Consider the following 18,067-nt stretch of genomic DNA (forward strand, 5'->3'; position numbering starts at 1 on the left):
TAGGTGGAAACTGCAAACATTTTAACCTTGAAATGGTCTAACACCTGTAGGCTACGGTCCTTTGCTGAGACACTGAAGCTTAAATCTCCTCCAGCAGGAGACACTATTGAATTGACACTCTCAAATGTGTCTCACATTCAGCTCTAATGCTCCAGCTGATGAATGCCCAGAAGACAGTTGTAATGTCTGCCATGTGTCCTTCTTTAGCAGTTGCCACTTTTTTTGAGGAACTTGATTTGTTAGGTCCTTTGAGAACACACCTACTGAATTGACGACCTTATGCATGGAGAACTTGAGTGCAAATTCTGGTGGCATCCAGGACTAAGCCAAGCACCAAGAATTTCTACTGAGTATGGCCAAATGACAAACCTATAAAGTTTAATGTGGAAAACTGAGTGCCTTACTGCTCAGAGTGCCTTCAGCCCTGGAGGTTGGAAGCTGAATGCAGATTTTGATAAACACAGATTCAATTTAGGCTCCCAAAGAACTAGGTAGGGTGAGGTGCTTAAATGTTTTCTGGATCTAATCTCCAAACTCCAGGTTTGTATGAATAATGGAGATGTAACAGTTTACAAATAAAGCAGAATTCTTGACTGGGGACATAAATTAGACAATTATATATTGCCTGATGAACTATCACTAATCACACAAAATCAAACAGTAATCAAGAGATATTTACTGTAATTCCAGGTCCTCTGTCTTTTTTTTTTTTTCTTTTTCCAGATCCTCTCCCTGGACTGGAAATTAGTTATTAAGAAAGCAAAATGCAAAGGGCTAGATTATACCTCAAATTTGCTTTGGGTGAGAGCAATTGTCAGAGGCTTGTCATAACATCTCAGGCTCTGGGATGTGTTATTTACTTAACACATTTCTCCACTGGAGAATATTTAAGTATATGATAAAAGTGGTTAATTCACAGACCCCAAAACTAAGACTCCTCTTCCTTACTTCCATATTTCATCCATACTCCAATTCTCACACTGAGGAGAGGCCAATTGCTCAGCACGCTATTAGCAGTTGAGAATTCAGTCAGACTGAGGGAATAAGGGAGATTTTATTTTACTTTTCAAATTTCTTGCACTGTAAAATGGACAAAGGGCTTTGAAGATCTAGCTTTTGATGAAAACATGTTAATAAACTGGTTTTGTGATAATATGCTCTTCATAAAGATAAATGAAACGGAATATTTTTTGCAAATATATACTCAACAAATGATAGTCAGTAGTGGAAGAAATGTTCAGATACAGAAGATATTAAAAATAATGGAGTAGATATTTGCTTTCAGTAATGGGTCTGCATTTTAACAGTATTTAAACATTAATTTAGGTAAACTTCCTACGGTAAGGCTTGTTGTTTTCTTGAGGGACAGCTATTTAAATCATACAGAAATGAAATGTATTATTTTGAAATATAGGCAAGGAGATTTTACTGAATACCTAATATACATGTTACATTCAGATGCTATCTGCTAAAGTTAAATTATATTAACAGAACATCTGTTTGAAATATTTTTATGTTTCATATGCATCCATAGTCAGTAGCTGCCAGATAAATAATTGTAGGGACAAGGTGATTTTTTCACTGAGTCATCACAGCTTGATAAGTCATTTTAATTATTATGTGATGCATATTTAAGAGATGGCAATTTGTTATGAGCTCCAGGCTGAGAAAAAACAAACTTACAGGACTGACAAGACTGTGCCAATAGAGTGAATCTGCTTCTAGACACTGCAGCTAGATATTTCTTACAGGTGTTTTTTTTTTCTTCTTCTTCCTCTATTTCCCTCTTTAGAGGTCCTTCTGTAGTGCCATGGTAGAGGAGCTAAGGATGTCTCTGAAATGTCAGCGTCGATTAAAACACAAGCCACAGGCCCCCGTTATTGTGAAAACAGAAGAAGTTATCAACATGCACACGTTTAACGACAGAAGGTTGCCGGGTAAAGAAACCATGGCATAGAGGTGGGAAGCCAAATACCCCAAGCACAAACTGTCGTCTTTTTTCCAAACAACCTTGCGAGAATGTTTCCTGTGGAAATATGCAACCTGTGCAAAATAAAATGAGTTACCTCATGCTGCTGTGTCTATGAACTAGAGACTCTGTGATCTCAGCAGCTGCAATGGCCAGACTCGAATCACAAGCATCATGGATCAGCCAAGTTATGCGGGGTTACACTGTTCGTCATGGGTTTCCACCATTCTGAATGAATGAATGTTCCATGTGAGTTTTGTGGCTGGTTTCAAATGCAGTCTCAGTGAGAAATTACAGGTTCCTTTTGAAGTTCAACGGTTGCCAGGAGATGGAGAATAAATGTCCAAGACGATACTAACCACGGAAGGAGTCTAGTGAAAGTAATATCTCAGAACTGTAGTGGAACAAGAAACTGTATGTTCTTCTGAACTTCCAAGCATAGAAGAGTTGGTAACTGCCGGTAGACTGAAACTACCATCTGGACAGGTGATATGAGCTTCCTGGATGGGAGAAATGTTAAAATGAAGAAACATGAATCCCATGAATAGAAGGATAAATATGAGGATGCTCACCTGCTTTTTGGACTGTCTGTGTCACTGAACTAAGTAAATAAATAATAATTAAAAAAGAAAAACCAATAACTTAAATTTACCTGGGCTGGAACTTTGATCTAAAACAACAACAACAACAAAATCCATAATTTTGACCCAATTTTTAGATGAATGAAAGTTTCCTTAGTACAAAGGAATGTATCTTACAGCCTTTAGATATAAGCAACTACTTTTTTTCTTTAATTGTGAAAAGAGGGAGGGGGGTGGGAAGCAGTGTATTTCACACATAGAGGGCTTGCATTTTAGCCTGAATGGGTTTTGAAACCCTTGTTCCTGCTACTAATTGAACTCAATGGAGCCTGTGCAATTCTCGCTAATATTGGAAGTGGGATGGGTCACATAAAAGAAGTGAATGTGGAGAACTTTGAGGAGGACTGCATTTTTCAATACAGTCACAGTACTAAATGAACAAAATTCTTGAGCAGTTTTTTTTTTTTCAAAAAAAAAATGTTCAGGTTTATTTGTGGAAATGCAAGATTTCTATGAAAATAGTTTTTGTATGGAAATTTTTGTAATACTTTTTATCAACAAAATAAGAACATGTGTTTCTGTCAGGGGTGTGATGCCAAGCATGAATGGTAGTGCGTGTGCACCACCAACGTTTGGTGAAAACTATTTTTATCAAGAAAAAGGAATCTTAGAAGAGACATATTTTCAAGTTAGATAATATAAAAAATAGGTGCACTACCACCACTGCTTACCATGCTACACCCCTGGTTTCCACTAGGCTGATAACATGCTGTCATGAACAATTGTGTGTAAATGGTAAAAGACACAGACCTCTTGACCACATTGTGATAACAGTTAAAGTGCACTCAGTTTGCTGTTTGAATCCAATGCACAAAATTAAAAAAAAAAAAAAGCATTAAAATTATGTCAGTTTTAGTTGTTTTATTTTTGCTGTGTGATTTGAGCAACATATGTACAGTACTTTGTGTCAGTACTGGTACTTAGCCTCAGCTTAGTGCCCTATCCTGCTGATTCTTGCTACTAAACACATGTCCAGAGAGTTTGCTGGGATTTCTGAGAAAAGCCAGTACAGCACATTATGATAAGTTTTTGCAGGATCTGGCTCTTAGCTGCTTCAAAGCTAATTTATATGTACTGCCTGTGGTGAGTTCCTGGACATAACATTTTGAAATACCACTCTACAGATGCTGAATCTTGCACCTCCATCTACTGTAAATTTATTTGTATCTCAACAAAAAATGTATAGGATGGGCTATGTAGGAATGTTATGTCAGCCAAAAAAGATTATGAAGATGGTCTTTATATGGAAAATAATTCATTTGGTTAATTTAAAAAAAACCTTTAAAATTATCATAGATAATCAGTCATTAGTGAGTAACGAGATAATTTGTTTACTGGGGTTTAATTTAATCTTATCATCGTCTTTCTAGCACAGGAGTATAAGATATATCATCCAAATTGTAGAAATTATGTCATGAAATTTGGGGGAAAGGGGGAGGTTTGTGTCTACTACCCAGTTCTCATAAATCTTCATAGAGACTGAGCTGGCCATTTCCGTTGTGAATAGGGACTGAGAAAGCAAATTCTCTTCTATTTGTGAGATTTTAATCCCAATTTATGTGATAACAAAGAACAGGTTATCTTTGTCTGAAGTACAAACAAGACAAAAACACCTTCAGCAAAGATTCTGAAAATGAGTATACTTACATAATACATATTTAAGTTTAAATTAATTATTTAAAATACAAAGGGAAAGAAAGTAATTGTCATACAACACAATGAAAACTCCTAATGATGATGGTTTGGAATGGAAAAAATAATTGGCTATTGCATTTGATTGATGAATTACAATAAAATTTGTAAAATCATGTAATAAAATGCTGTATTATATTCAAAGAAACCTTTCTTTTCTCCATTAAGGTTGTTGAAATAAGAAGGAGTTCTATTTCACCTTGATGCACATAACTAATTCTCATTAAGCTTTCTGTGAGCCAAAATAAGTGTGATTGCAGAATATGTCACAAATATTTTACTGGGTCAAAGTAAGGAACAAGAATCCTGACAGAGAAGTAGTGTGGCTTAATTAAGATTTCAGTGAGAATTTCAGCCTTCCATTATTAAGGGAAATTTACAAAGTAACTGGAGATTTGTATTTAAGATTGAGACTAGATATGCATGGCTCCACAGATTCATAGTAGGATAATGGCTTTTTAAAAAAATTATACACGAATTCATACTGTTACTTTGTTCTGCATTAGTAATTATTTCTGTATTTTTCACAGAAAATTAAGACATTTAAGGAAAAATGACTAACAAAGAGTTGACCCCCAAAGTAGCAGAAAATACTGCTGGTAGTTTTGTACTCCAAAAAGCTCAATGGTTCATTTTTCCTTCACTGTTATGAAGGAAATCCTCAATTCTGAAGAAAACTTCCTCATTTTGAAAGGCCTCTGAGTGGCTTAATCCTAAATGCTCATGTAGTATAAATTTCTATAGTGTCATTAAAGTCAATGGAACTACACCAGCTAAAATCAAGTGAATATCTGGCCCATGAAGATTCAGAACCTGTATATAATTGTTTTATGTGGTTTCATATAATAGCTCAATTAGTCTGTTGATTTCCCAGGACAGGATGATGGGTGCTTCTCTGACTGACCTTGAATGTCACTCTAGAGAAAACTTTTAAAGCAGTTATAAGTCAGTTATATGGTGCTACCTGGTGGATGAAAATTGGAGGTAAAAACTGAATGGGACTTTTTTTTTTACTGTATCTGTTTCAAGGAGGATAGAAGTCTATAATCTTTAAGGATTCTCAAGATCTCAGTTTGGATCTTCAGGTTGCCTCAGCATGGTTATATAGCAATAGATAACTACATGGATATTACAGAATAAATGACAAAAAAAACCCTTTCGTTTTTTGAGAAATGTCATTTATGAAGGACTGGTAGTGAAAATTCTGAGCCACATAGTTGGATGAAATCAAGTGATATGCGGTGCTTTATAGTAAATGGGGATTTGGCCCATTATAGACATCAGCACGCCATTTAATAGTATTCTCCTATATACAAATACAAACATATCCAGGAGTATCTGGCAGTGTTTGTATGAGATATTACTTTCTGAAGTTTCTATCTCAATTTTCAGTTGAAGAATCCAGTACAGGTTTGAAAGAACCTGTTCTTTCATGTTTATATTACTCGAGGCTCTGTGCAATAATCCTTCCCGGTTTCATCCATAGAGTCTTCCAGAAAACCAAAATAACACTGTTTAGCCCTACTACATTAACTAGTTAATGTTTCAGAATGAAAAAGACATAATTTATGAAGAAAAAAACCCTACCAAAATCCAAAGTCTCAAATAGAAGTAGGAGAAATGCCCTGATATTCTACAAAATCAAAATATTTTCAGGGAAAAGGGGTCATGAGCAGAGATAACAGCATACAAAGAGGTAAAAGATAATGCTATAAAATATTTTTTGTATTATTACTCTATTAAGGATATTAGAAAAGTATTTAAGTACTTTAGACACAACTTCTCTCTAGTCTCCAAATGCACTATTCTCCAAATACACCAACGATCACAACAATATGATGATCGAAATGCTGACTACTTTGAAAGCAGTGTCGAAACTCCTACTTCAGAGAAATCAAGATTTTGTCCAATACATCCCCAAATGTGTACTGATACAATATTAAAGGCAAAATAAGATACCACCCTGTGTTTAGGTGCACAGGAGAAATTGTGCTTTTTGTCATATTTTCAAAGATGTGTAGGAAAAGAGTCACTGAGGTTGACTCGTCTGAGATCCAAGATCATTGCTTTCCAACCTCAAATATGTTAGTGTCCTGTTCCCTTCCAGTCTTGCCTCTTTGCCTTCCTACAAGCACCTCTGACACTTTCAAATTTATTTTCAAAACCCTTTACTTCTGGCTTTCCTATAAAATGTAGTTCTAATGAAAAATAAAGTTACTTAAGCACCTCATCTCCCCAGTTTATATCCACCAAGATAAACACACTAGCTTTTCATGTGACTGTAATCTAACTGTCCTTCTCTTCATTTACTACACCTCTCTGTCCCCTGCCTGTGTTATCTCCTCCTGTTGTTCTTGTACTTGCCTAGACTGTAAGCTCTTAGGGGGCAGGGAATCTGTCTTTGGTTTGTTCTATGTAGCACCATGAACTATGGAGCTATATAAATAATAAAAAAAGTAGATCTTCTTAAATGATGCTTGAAGTGATAGTGATCTGATTGACTGCCAGTCTAGTAATATATTGTTTTAGCTCATTGCCTGAAATCCTAATCACTACAGCAATAGAATAACCAAAAAATAAAAATAATAAAACCAACCCAAAGGAGCTATCACACCAACTCATCTTACTAGAAATTTCTCTACGTGGTCGGGGTATAGGAATATACAACATCATGTTCACATAGCTTCTATAAAGGTTTTAATATGAAATCAGCTACATTAAAAATGGAAGAAGTAGGTTGACACATAAAAAGAAGGCTTATACTCAAGATGAGCTTTGTGAAAGAGAACTTTTAATTGGTTTAAGCTTGGAAAAGATATGATTAAGCAATTTATTAAGTTGAACACCAGGCACCTTGCCTTCCTTCATTGTATCTGCCCACTTAGATCAACAAGCCTCTTATAGTCAAAATCTACGCCAATCCTATGGACATCATTAGAAATTTTCTATGAACGATAATTCTAATAAAAACTAAAGAAATACTTCCTCTTGTTTGTATTCAACAACACTAGCTTTCTATGACTGTTGGCACGACAGAATTGTGGGAATCTGAGAAAAATGCTAACTGTAGATAAATGAAAGGAAACAACTGAAGCATCTGATCTTCAGGACAAAAATATCAGCCTTCTCTTTTACCTTTTTCTTCTTTAAGGAATTCCACTCTGTAATGATGAACTTTATTTTTCTGAATGTTGAAGTGTACACTGGAAATTATACATAGATATGTCTTTCAGGAATTCTCAGACCAAGAGAATTCATTTCTTTCCTTGTCATATAATGTATGTATAGTTTTTCAGCTACTTAGGAAATCTAGCATGAGCTAAAAATAATAGAAAAATCTTAGAGTTCCTTCTTTGCCATGACTGTAGGAGTTTTGCTTGGAGGAAATAAGAGACTTAGTCCTACGTTAAACTTACCTGAAAAATTATATGAAAACACTGAAGGTTGGTAAAGGTTTGAGCTGTTGTTAATGTTCCTTGGGCTACATTATCTACCACAGACCAAATTTGTAGCAATTTGGTTTTGAAGGTACAGGTTCAAACCTTATGATGGATTTATGCCAAAGGTTGTCTCCTGCCAGCCTCCCACAAGTAGAGTGCTGGCTGTTAAGTCCACGAAGTGGAAGGCAACCTAATGTAGTGATGGTAACCATATCATTCTCTTTATGCTTTAACTATGCTAACTGGCTGGGCCATTTGACTCAGGTTGATCAATAGAAATTTCTGATATGTACATCTGCTAAGCCATTCTATGCATTAATGTCTATGTTAAAATGACTCATCTGTGTTAAGTAAAAATTACTTGTCAGCTTATCATAAAGGCATCTGTCGTAGAATCATAGACTCATAAAATCACAGAATCATCAACGTTTTGAATTGCTGAGTCCAGTGACTTCTCCAGATGGAAAGGCCTTCTGGAGACTGACGAGTCCAATGTCCGTGTTCAAACCAGGGCCAACTAGAGAAGTTTGCCCAGGATGTTGTCCAGTCAGGTTTTGAATATTTCCAAGGATGGAGACTCCACAACCTCTCTGTTTCCAGTGTTCAATTATACTTAGAGTGAAAAAAAATTATTTTCCTCACATTTAAAGGCAATTTCTTGCATTTCAGTTTGTGAAATTCAGCTTCTTGTCCTTTCACTGGACACAACTGAGAGTCTGGTTCTATCTCCCACCCATCACATTCTGCTGAGCCTTCTCTTCTCCAGGCTGAGGAGTCCCAGGTGTCTCAGCCTCTCCCTATATGAGACACTCCATCCCTTAATCAACTTTGTGGCCCTTCGCTGTGGGCCATACTCACCCTGTTATGTCCCTGTCTCTCTTGTACTGGGAAGCCCAGAACTGGACCCAGCATTCTAGATGTGTCTCACCAGTGCTGAGTAGAAGGGAAGGATCACCTTCCTTGACCTGCTGGCAATGGTCTTCTGAATCCAACCGAGAGTTCTGTTGCTCTTCTTAGCTGCAAGGGCACATTGCTGGCTCATGTTCAGTTTGTTGTCCACCAAGACCCCCAGGTCCTTCTCCGCAAATCTGCTTTCTGGTTGTTTGGCCCCCAGCCTGGGCTGGTGCATGGAGTTATTCTTCCCCAGGTGCAGGACTTGTCATTTCCCTTTGTTCAACTTCATGAAGTTCCTGTTGGCCTATCTCTCCAGCCTGTTGAGGTATCTCTGAATGGCAGCACAAACATCTGCTTTATCGGTTGATAAACTCCTCCTTTGTGTAATATACATACTTGCTGAGGATGCATTCTGTTCCATCATACAGGTCATTAATGAAGATGTTAAGGAGTATGAGTTCCAGTATCAACCCTTTGGGTATATCACTAGTTACTGGCCTGTGGCTGGACTTTCTGCCACTGATTACAACCCTTTGACCATGACAGATGAGTCAGTTTTCGATCCACCTTACTTTTCACTAACCTAGTCCAAACTTCATCAGTTTGTCTGCGAGGTTGTTATGGGGGATAATGCTGAGAACCTTGCTAAAGTAAAAATAAACAACATCCACTGTTCTTCCCTCATCCATGAAACCAGTCTTCTCATTATACAAGGCTATCAGGTTGGTTAGACATGATTTCCCCTTTGTAAATCCACTCTGACTACTTCCAGTCACCTTCTTGTCCTTAATATGTTTGGAAATGGTTTCCAAGAGGACTTGCTCCATGACCTTCCCAGGAATGGAAATGAGGCTGATAAGCCTATAGTTCTCCACATCCTCCTTATTGCCCTTCATGAAGGTAGGAGTGACATTTGCTTTCTTCCAGTCCTCAGGCATCTCTGCCAACCACCATGAGCTTTTAAAGATTATCAAGAGTGACCTCACAGTGACATTAGTCAGCTCCCTCAGCCTTTGCAGGTACATCTCATCAAGTCTCATCAACTTATATACATCCAGTTTGTTTAAATGGTCCCTAACCTGGTCCTTGTCCACCAAGGGTAAGTCTTCCTTGCTCCAGACCTTCCCACTGGTATCAGGGACCTGGCTTTTCTGAAGGCCAGTCTTACACATAAAAGCCCAAAATGAAGAAAGATACTGAATACTTGGCCTTCTCCATCTCCTTTGTCACCAGGCCTCCACCCACATTCTGCAGCTGTCCCACGATTTCCCTAGTCTTCCTTTTGCTGTTGATATATCTGTAGAAACCCTTCTTGTTTCCTTTCACAATGCTTGCTGGATTCAATCCAGGTGGGCTTTTGGCATTTGTAGTGCTGCCCCTGCATTCCATGACTGCTTTCATTGGTATTCTTCCAAGCAGGTCTTGGAAGGCCAAAGGCCAAATTCTGCTCTCCTGAAATCCAGGATTATGAATCTACTTTTTGTCCTGATCCTCTTCCCTCAGAATCCTGAAATCCATCACCTGCAGCCAATGCTGTCCCTCAACCTGATTCTTCCATGTTTGTAAGTATGAGATCCAGCAGAGAACATCTCCTCTCTGCTCCTCCACTATCCATGTCAGGAAGTTACCATCAAAGCACTGTAGAAGTCTTCTGGACTGATTGAGCCCTGCTGTCTCTTCAGCAGATATCAGTGTGCTTCAAGTCCCCATGAGACTTGAAGGGTTTGAGAACATGAGGCTTCTTCCAGTTGTCTGAAGGCATAATCTACTTGCAATTTGCAATGTGCAAGACAAATTATGAACTTTCCATCAGGCCATAAATATCCTTTCATCTTCATTTGTGATATCCCTTCATCTTCATTCACTTGGAACTATTATTCAATAATCAAAAGAATTTTGGTCTCTGCTTGGAAAATAACAAGAAATAAATTTTTTTCTACAGATTTTTTGCTGATGAGTAATTTCTGAACATTGCCAAGAGAACCACCACTAATTATCTGTCCAGCTGGACTTCAAATTTTAGTGACTTATCTGATTAGGTGTAAAAAAACTAAGAAAATTTCATCTCTGTAAACGTGGTGGACAACATTCACTACATTAGAGTGAGCAGCATGGTGACTGAAAGCAGCTAGTGCACAGTTCTGTTTTGAAACATTTCAGACTGTTTAGTTGCTTCAAAATGGATAGCCATTTTCAGCATACCTTGTTAATGGGCATGTTCATCTTTCTCTCTGAAAGTTTTGAAGCAAAGTTGCTTATTAGCAGGCTGAGTTTCATGATAACAGCTCCTTCATTTTTCTTGTAATTTCATTGCCTTTTCTCTACCTTTTTGTTTTTATCCTGGTAACTGGATTTCTTTTTTTGTTTTTGGTTTTAACCTTTCTGTTCATGTAGAGTGCCTGAAAAAATGAAATGCTAACAAAATACAAACATTACGTAATAATAATAAAATTACATAAATAAAATTATATAAATAAAATTACATAACAAAATTTATTATATAAATAAAATTACATAATAAGAAAAAAAGGTAAGTGGTTTCTCAGAATGATATCTATCTTGCCTCCAAGATATTCCAGTCTGAGAAGTTTATGTGATGACATCACATTAACTTAAGGACCCACTTCCAGGATACCAGTTGTTCAACTATTCTTAATGTATATGGGCCCTCTGTAATATCAAAAATCTGTACTACTAGCATTGTTTTGACAAGACCAAGTTCAATCATGCTGCACATCAGCAGTACGTCTGTTATGTCTTTTGCTATTTACTCAACAAAATTAATGTGATATGACTGCAAAGATGCTGGGACCTCAGTTTATCTACACACCTAACCTATGGGCCTACCAGGATTTCTTTGGAAGCTGGTAAAAAACCACAAACAATATCATAAATCAATTATCTATTCTTAAACTGTTGCTCTGAAAAACCACTACAAGGTGCCATTGTATTTAAAATGAAAGATGCAATGAAGTATGGTCTTTGTAACAAGCTATCCATGGATGAATACATGCTAGATGAACTACAAGGAGTCTGGTTCTAGGATATAATTGAATGACCCAATTTTCCATCTATTTATTAGGATGTTGGGCTCTTAACACATTATAATTAATATTGACATCTTTGACACTAAAAATTGAACAGTGTGAGCTTTGCTTAAATATCTTAAATTCTACAGACTTTTATTTTAACCAGGTTTATGTATCTCACTTGTTAGGAAAAGGTTATGAGAACTAGATAATTGATCCTGAGCCCAGTGAGTTCAGCACCCCACTGGTGGCACAGATTAATTTTAAAATGGGTGTTGTCCCTGGTCAGCCTTTTTTCATAGCAACTCATTATGAAGGTGAGGGAGTATGCTATAATCATGCCACTTATCTAACACCTTGTCCAGCATAAAAGAAATTAATGGAATTTTTTACAGAATATTTGGACTGGTAAATTACAGGAATTGATATGTATTAGTCAACACTTGCCTGTGTTCCTCAAGGCTTACTCATATACGATACGGTGGGGTTTTTTCATGAATTATATCTATTGGTGCACTGATTGCTACATGAAGCCTGCTTTCTTGGCTTCCTAGGCAGATCCATTTTATTATTTTGCTGTCTCTTTTTAAAGTGACAAATGGCTTTGTGAAGATAAACAGGATAAGCAAATGCAGCTTAACTTATTTATTTTAAAACATGTTAGGAGATAGATCTAAAATACGGCATGAAAATGTAAATATTGATTAATCCATTGAAGAGTTGGCATTAAGGCATTCATTAAAATTCAGTGTATAAAAAGGCAGATAAGATTGCCTATTCTTGAGTGAAACTTTTTTTTTAGCTTCTCATTAGCAATCTTTAATCCTATTTCTAAACTTGTATCAATCTCTTTAAACCTGTCAGATAACCAGCAAGTGGCTGATAAGAGATTCCATCATTTAATTCTCTTAAATTTTCTTTTCAATGATCTAGATGATTCATAATTACAATTGACTCAATTTTTGTCTGCTAGCTTAATTATGAAATCCTTGCAGTGTGTCAGTTTCTTTAAAGACTTTCAGACAGCTAAATTATGGATAAATTTTGTTATAATTCTGAAATAATTGCTCAAAATTATGGATATTTTTTGTAAAGTTTTCAAAGATGTAACCAATTTCCTTTTTTTCATCCTGGAGACTGTTAAAACAGCTTGTGGGTTAAATTTACTCGTATATTTATATCTCCATCTCTTGGAGATGCAGATATTTTGTTTGTGTTTCTCAATGCCTGTAAACAAAATTTGTGGTTTAACTTTCCTTGTAATAGTTTTACTTAGTATATATTTCCAGTGGGGATCTTCATTACAGTGTTTGATTTCCTAACAGGCATTAATATTTACATCCTCATAATGACCTCAAAGAGTATTGCTTTCCAATTTACAGAATGGAATAAGTGACACAATGAAAAGTGAGTTGCCTAAACTTAGATAGAAGGTCTGTGTCTGCAGTCTCCTAAATCCTTACTTAATGTGGGTGGATTGTGCTTACATGGCCATTTGAATGCAGCATAAATCCAGATTGCTGCCAAAAGGAGAGATTCTCTTCTTTCTCCATTTTTCTAGTCTTTTAACCACATTCCATCATTTGGGCCATCATACATCTTTTTTTTTTTTTGTGGCCATATGATGAGAAGGATCTCTGCTCCTGCAGAAAACTAACTGAGAATGAAAAGGAGGAAGGGAAGACAAGTTTCCAGCTCATGAGAAACCTTAGGTGAGCTATGTTTTATCACAACCAACTGCTGTAGACAATGATAGCAATCTAGTCTCCCCTAATGTAAAAATATTTTTTTCCTCCAAGTTGAGACAGAAATACTACAAAAGCACATTTCTGCACTTGAAGGGAATTGGAAAATGGTGCTGGGTTGTGTCAGTTCTAGCACAACTTTAGTAATGGGAGGCCTGGCCCTGCCATCACAGGCTGGGGTGCCTGTTTGTCTTGGATGCCAGCCAGCCCTCCTATGCACAGCTGTTTTGGGAAGGGGGGTCCCGCAGCAGGAGACCCCCCAGCATCTCTGCTAATGAGCACCCAGAGTTGCTCTGCATGCTTTCCCTGCCTGGATGGATATTAGGTGCTCAAGCCAGCCAAGTCCTAGTTTGCAGCTCCGTTCAGTCTGAGGACTCAGTTGTCCTCTGACTTGTTTGCAGCTGGAGCGCTGCAAATGGAGTGAGGAGGCTGCAGCAGAGCACAGGGAAACCCAGCACGTATACTTGGTTTTGGGACAGAAAAAGACACTGAAAGCATCACCACTTTGGAATGCCTTTGAGTCAGAATTTTCCTTCTCTGGACCATCTTAAACATAATGTTGTTTTCCAAAGCAATCATAAGCTATTAGTAATTTAATTCCTATTTTGTGTCGTGGAACATGGATATCCACAAGTACAAATAATAAACATTCCTGGGAGAAAAAAAAAAGTAAGTCCCTACAGTGCCCAAAAAAGTGTGCTGTTAAATTGCTTGGACGTGCAGTTTTTCACATCATGTTTTTATTTTTTATTGTTGTCATTTTATCTCTCCTTTTCCCTGGTATTTATTCTTCTTCCTTGCTTTATCACTGTAAGAGAGAACTATGAACTGTGGAAAGCTCAATTTTATTCCATATCCGTTATTCCTTGGTATCTTCAGATTCTGCTATCCAGACTCTCTCTGGAACAGGAATGTAGCAATACTTATTTTTCTTCAATACAGACCAGGTGCCTCTTTTGAGTTTATACTGTTTTGCCTGCTATTATTCTCCTAGCTTGAAGAACACTTCCGTATGTTAATATGAATGACCTTAGTTTTTCAGAAGCTATATCTCAGTTAACGTATAACAATACTACATTTTCTACATTACTACAATAAGAAAAATCCACGTCTCATTTCTGTAAAAAAGAGACAAAATAGTGACACCTTCTGCAACAGAAACATAAAGTGAAAATCATTTTGCAGTTGTCCTTATGAGAAGGTGGGACTGTCACTCTGTAGTTTGGTTTCTGTGCACAGAAAAAATTAAACCAATGATAATCAGATTAAAACACTGGTAATAAGTGGCTCTATTCACTGAGAGAAATCTCCAGGAAACACATAATCAGCCAAACCAATTCCTCTTGCACTGTAGATGTGTCAGGCCCTGACAAAAGCTGTATTCACTCCACCCAAATTTGCCTGACGGTATGATCAACCATGTAGTTTTCCATGATTCCTGATATTGATTCCAGAAATCCTGATGTTGATTCAGTTTACATCAAAATCTGATTTAATCCCTTATTGTCTCAAGGCTCCTGTTTCATAAATCAAGCTTTGAGCTAAACACAGTTTGTCTGTAATCAAGATTCGAGAAGATGATCCCTTTTTTTTCAAACATTTGCTGAGCATCCTCATGTCCTAAAAGGATATTAGTTCTTTTTTAGCCCTGATGTAGGTATTCTGGAGAGAAAAAGAGAGCCCTGTTGCCCCTTTTTCACAGAGCTCTAGATAGACCACAGACTAGAGAGTATCTGCAGATAGACTTCTGCATAAGCTCTGCATTTGGGAAATGAGCCAAAGGTACCTGTTGTGGCTGCCAGGGCATGGGACATCTCCACTACAGAAGCAGCCAGAGCCTCTGCCCAACTGTGAGCTTGTAAGGGAAGGACCTGAAGGTGCATTTGGATCTTCATGCTATTTTTTATTACTTCGCTGGTTACGAAACATCCAGGAGCTTCACCTTAGAATGGAAACAAAAGAGAAGACAGGGGTTAATGAGATTATGCACATGACCTACAGAAATAATATTCAGAGAAGGTTGACCAGCCTTGAGTCCCTCCTCACCTGTCTTTCTTCTTTTCCTCTTTTTTGTCACCCCCCCCCCCTTCTTTCTTTTTTTTCTTTTTTTTAACACAGGAGAATCAGTGATCCCGGTATAATTCTGTATGGTGTGCTGTTCTGTCTGTCGATATCTGTTTGCAAGCTGCACTGTGTCATTTGTAGCTTTTCCTCTTTAGCCTGGGCTGCTTGTGCTTCCTCTACTGTGAAGAACATTACATTCACGGAACATTTATTTGGTACTGTGAAGAGAGATTTGCGTAGCTGCTCTGCAGGGAGGGAGTTAGAAAATGAGAGTGAAAAGAAGAATCAGTGTCTAATAATCTGTCTTTGTCTTCGTTTTGTTAACTCAATTCTGTGTAAGTATTGTCTGGGGAAGGTAATAAGTGAGAAAACATGCCATCAAGGGATTTCTTGCAGGAGTTATTACATGATCAAAGGCCCATTAGTGAATAGAACTGGCTTGGTGCTATTTTCATACTTACTCTCTAAAACTCTGCCCATTTTAGTGGCAGGGCAATCAAAGCACTGAACTGCATCTGGTATTTTTAGAGGAGTTTGACTCACACCTAAACATTAAAATATGTAGACATATATTTTCATTCGGCTTAGCAAGGCAGGAAGAGATATAATGGATCCTCTTCTTTTAAGAACTTCAGCTGCTGAATACATGGTCCTCCTAATCAATGGTCCTGAGGAACTTTTCAGATGTGAACTGAAGGGTTGATCTCAAACAGCAGAGGAAGCTAATGTTGGTTACAGGATTGCAACATGGGGAGTTCTGGTTTAGCTTGGATCATGGTGGATAACACTGCTTTTTGTGAGAGAATTACCACAGGAAAACATGCTGAAAGCATTTAAACCCTGACTTGAATGATTTGAACAGCACTTAAAAATCTATTCTTGACCCTCATTCCCAAAACATAAAACAGCAAAGATCAAGAAGGCTCTTTTCTACAGGTTATCTAAAATGGAGAGTATGTCTCAACCGAGTTTTTAGCCTTCTTTTGTTTTAACTGTAGACAATCCTAAGGATGAGCCTTAAGACTGAAAACTTCTTTTGTTTTTGGGTTTTTTTTTTAGCCTGTAACAACATAATCTGCATACTGTTATGAAGATGATATTTTGCATATTATACTCTTGGCATTTTGTAAGCACAAATCATCCATGATTGACCTTGTCCTTGATATTTTTAGTTCTCTGAAATATTTCTGACATCTTCCTGTTAAAAAGAAAGGATTGGCAATTGTGTCCATGATGCTTGTTCTGAGAAGACACTGTTTTCTTCTATGAAGCTTCTATGGTTCCAAAGAGACATGCAAAGGCTAATGAAAACATGCCACTGAAGCTGCAGAACCTTTTCCTGGGGAATGATGCTGCACCGTAATGCAGACATCTGCCAACTGTAGCAAAATTGCAGTGAAGAACATTTTAGTAGCGTAAGGAAATTCAGTATCCAGATCTATAAGAACACAGAAGAGAAAGAAAAAGGAACAAAAGAAAATTAGATTAGTATTTTCTCTGCTAATTCACTTTATGTTGGTTTGTAAGCTTCCAGAATAAACACTGTATAGCAGTGGTTGTATCACATGAATGCACGGCTGACTAAATTCTGGACCTAATCTTGCCCTTCTTACCTCTTCTTCCAGACTGAGGAGAATTATCTCTCACTCTTATATGGAGTAGTTTATTGCTGCCTCTGCAAGCCAGATACTGCAACCAGCACACAGAAGTCCTGAGTTCCTCCATTCACTAGTTCTCTTTGCTTCTTTGCAGAACAGAAGGGCAAACTAAATTGTATTCTTTGCTCTCATAAGTGATTCTGATTTCCCCCTTGGTCTCCTGTTCATCCAAGATAGGACAGTGACAGTCTAACCTTAATCATCTCCCTGACAAATGTAACTTAACAGAAGCTGAGTAAATATGACACAAATGAGTTGTGTTCACATTGAAATCTGGAGGAAAACACTTCTTTTATTTTCCCAATGTTATTAGTCCTAAATACTCTTTTATGCAAATGCAAGAGAACAAATGGCTTAACTTTGCCAACCTTTTAGTCTACTTGGAGTTTGCAAGCTGAGCTTTGTAAAAAAGCTGGGAGGCTCCCTCACAAAGGGGACTTTTAGAAGTGAAGAGCCTGTGCTCTGTCTTGGGCTGAGAAACTGTGTTTATAGGGTCTGATATAAAAGATTGCAGTTATAGCACTGAATCTACCTACAGGCAGTTTAACAGGGAAAGAAGAGGGAATACGAGCTTGGTGAGTGTTTAAGATTATTAGAGCTTAAAAAATATCCTTTAGACTATGGAAAACCTGTCAACGCTCCAGTATATCTAAATATAGACTATGCTAGTGAAGGTGTAAATTGAAATTGAAATTGACAACAATTATTTAAAGAGCTTTGGGATTAATTATTTATGTTGTTTACAGAACCTAAACCCCTGATAGGTCCTTTAGAGAGTATATAACAGACATGACATTTTTCCTTACTGCATCCCCCCTTCCATTTTCCTTGCCTATCATTGTCACCGGAGCCTTAGACAAGGACAACGTGACAGAACTTGCCGAATTCTTTATATCTAGCTCAATATTCCAGTGTGTATTCCAGCGTATGTAAAA

At 37.4% G+C, this 18,067-nt stretch overlaps 1 protein-coding gene across 1 annotated transcript in view; it reads left to right on the top strand.

Moving 5' to 3' along the window:
* Nucleotides 1-2,680, top strand: part of GRIK2 (glutamate ionotropic receptor kainate type subunit 2) — a 446,579-nt gene extending 443,899 nt beyond the window's left edge. The window contains exon 17 of the mRNA XM_072857870.1: nucleotides 1,793-2,680. Coding sequence (XP_072713971.1) covers nucleotides 1,793-1,957 — 165 coding nt within the window. The 3' untranslated portion in view covers nucleotides 1,958-2,680. The remainder of the gene's footprint in view (nucleotides 1-1,792) is intronic.
* Nucleotides 2,681-18,067: the final 15,387 nt, after the last annotated feature.

This window comes from Ciconia boyciana, chromosome 3, assembly GCF_034638445.1.
Source record: "Ciconia boyciana chromosome 3, ASM3463844v1, whole genome shotgun sequence".
NCBI classification, from domain to species: domain Eukaryota; kingdom Metazoa; phylum Chordata; class Aves; order Ciconiiformes; family Ciconiidae; genus Ciconia; species Ciconia boyciana.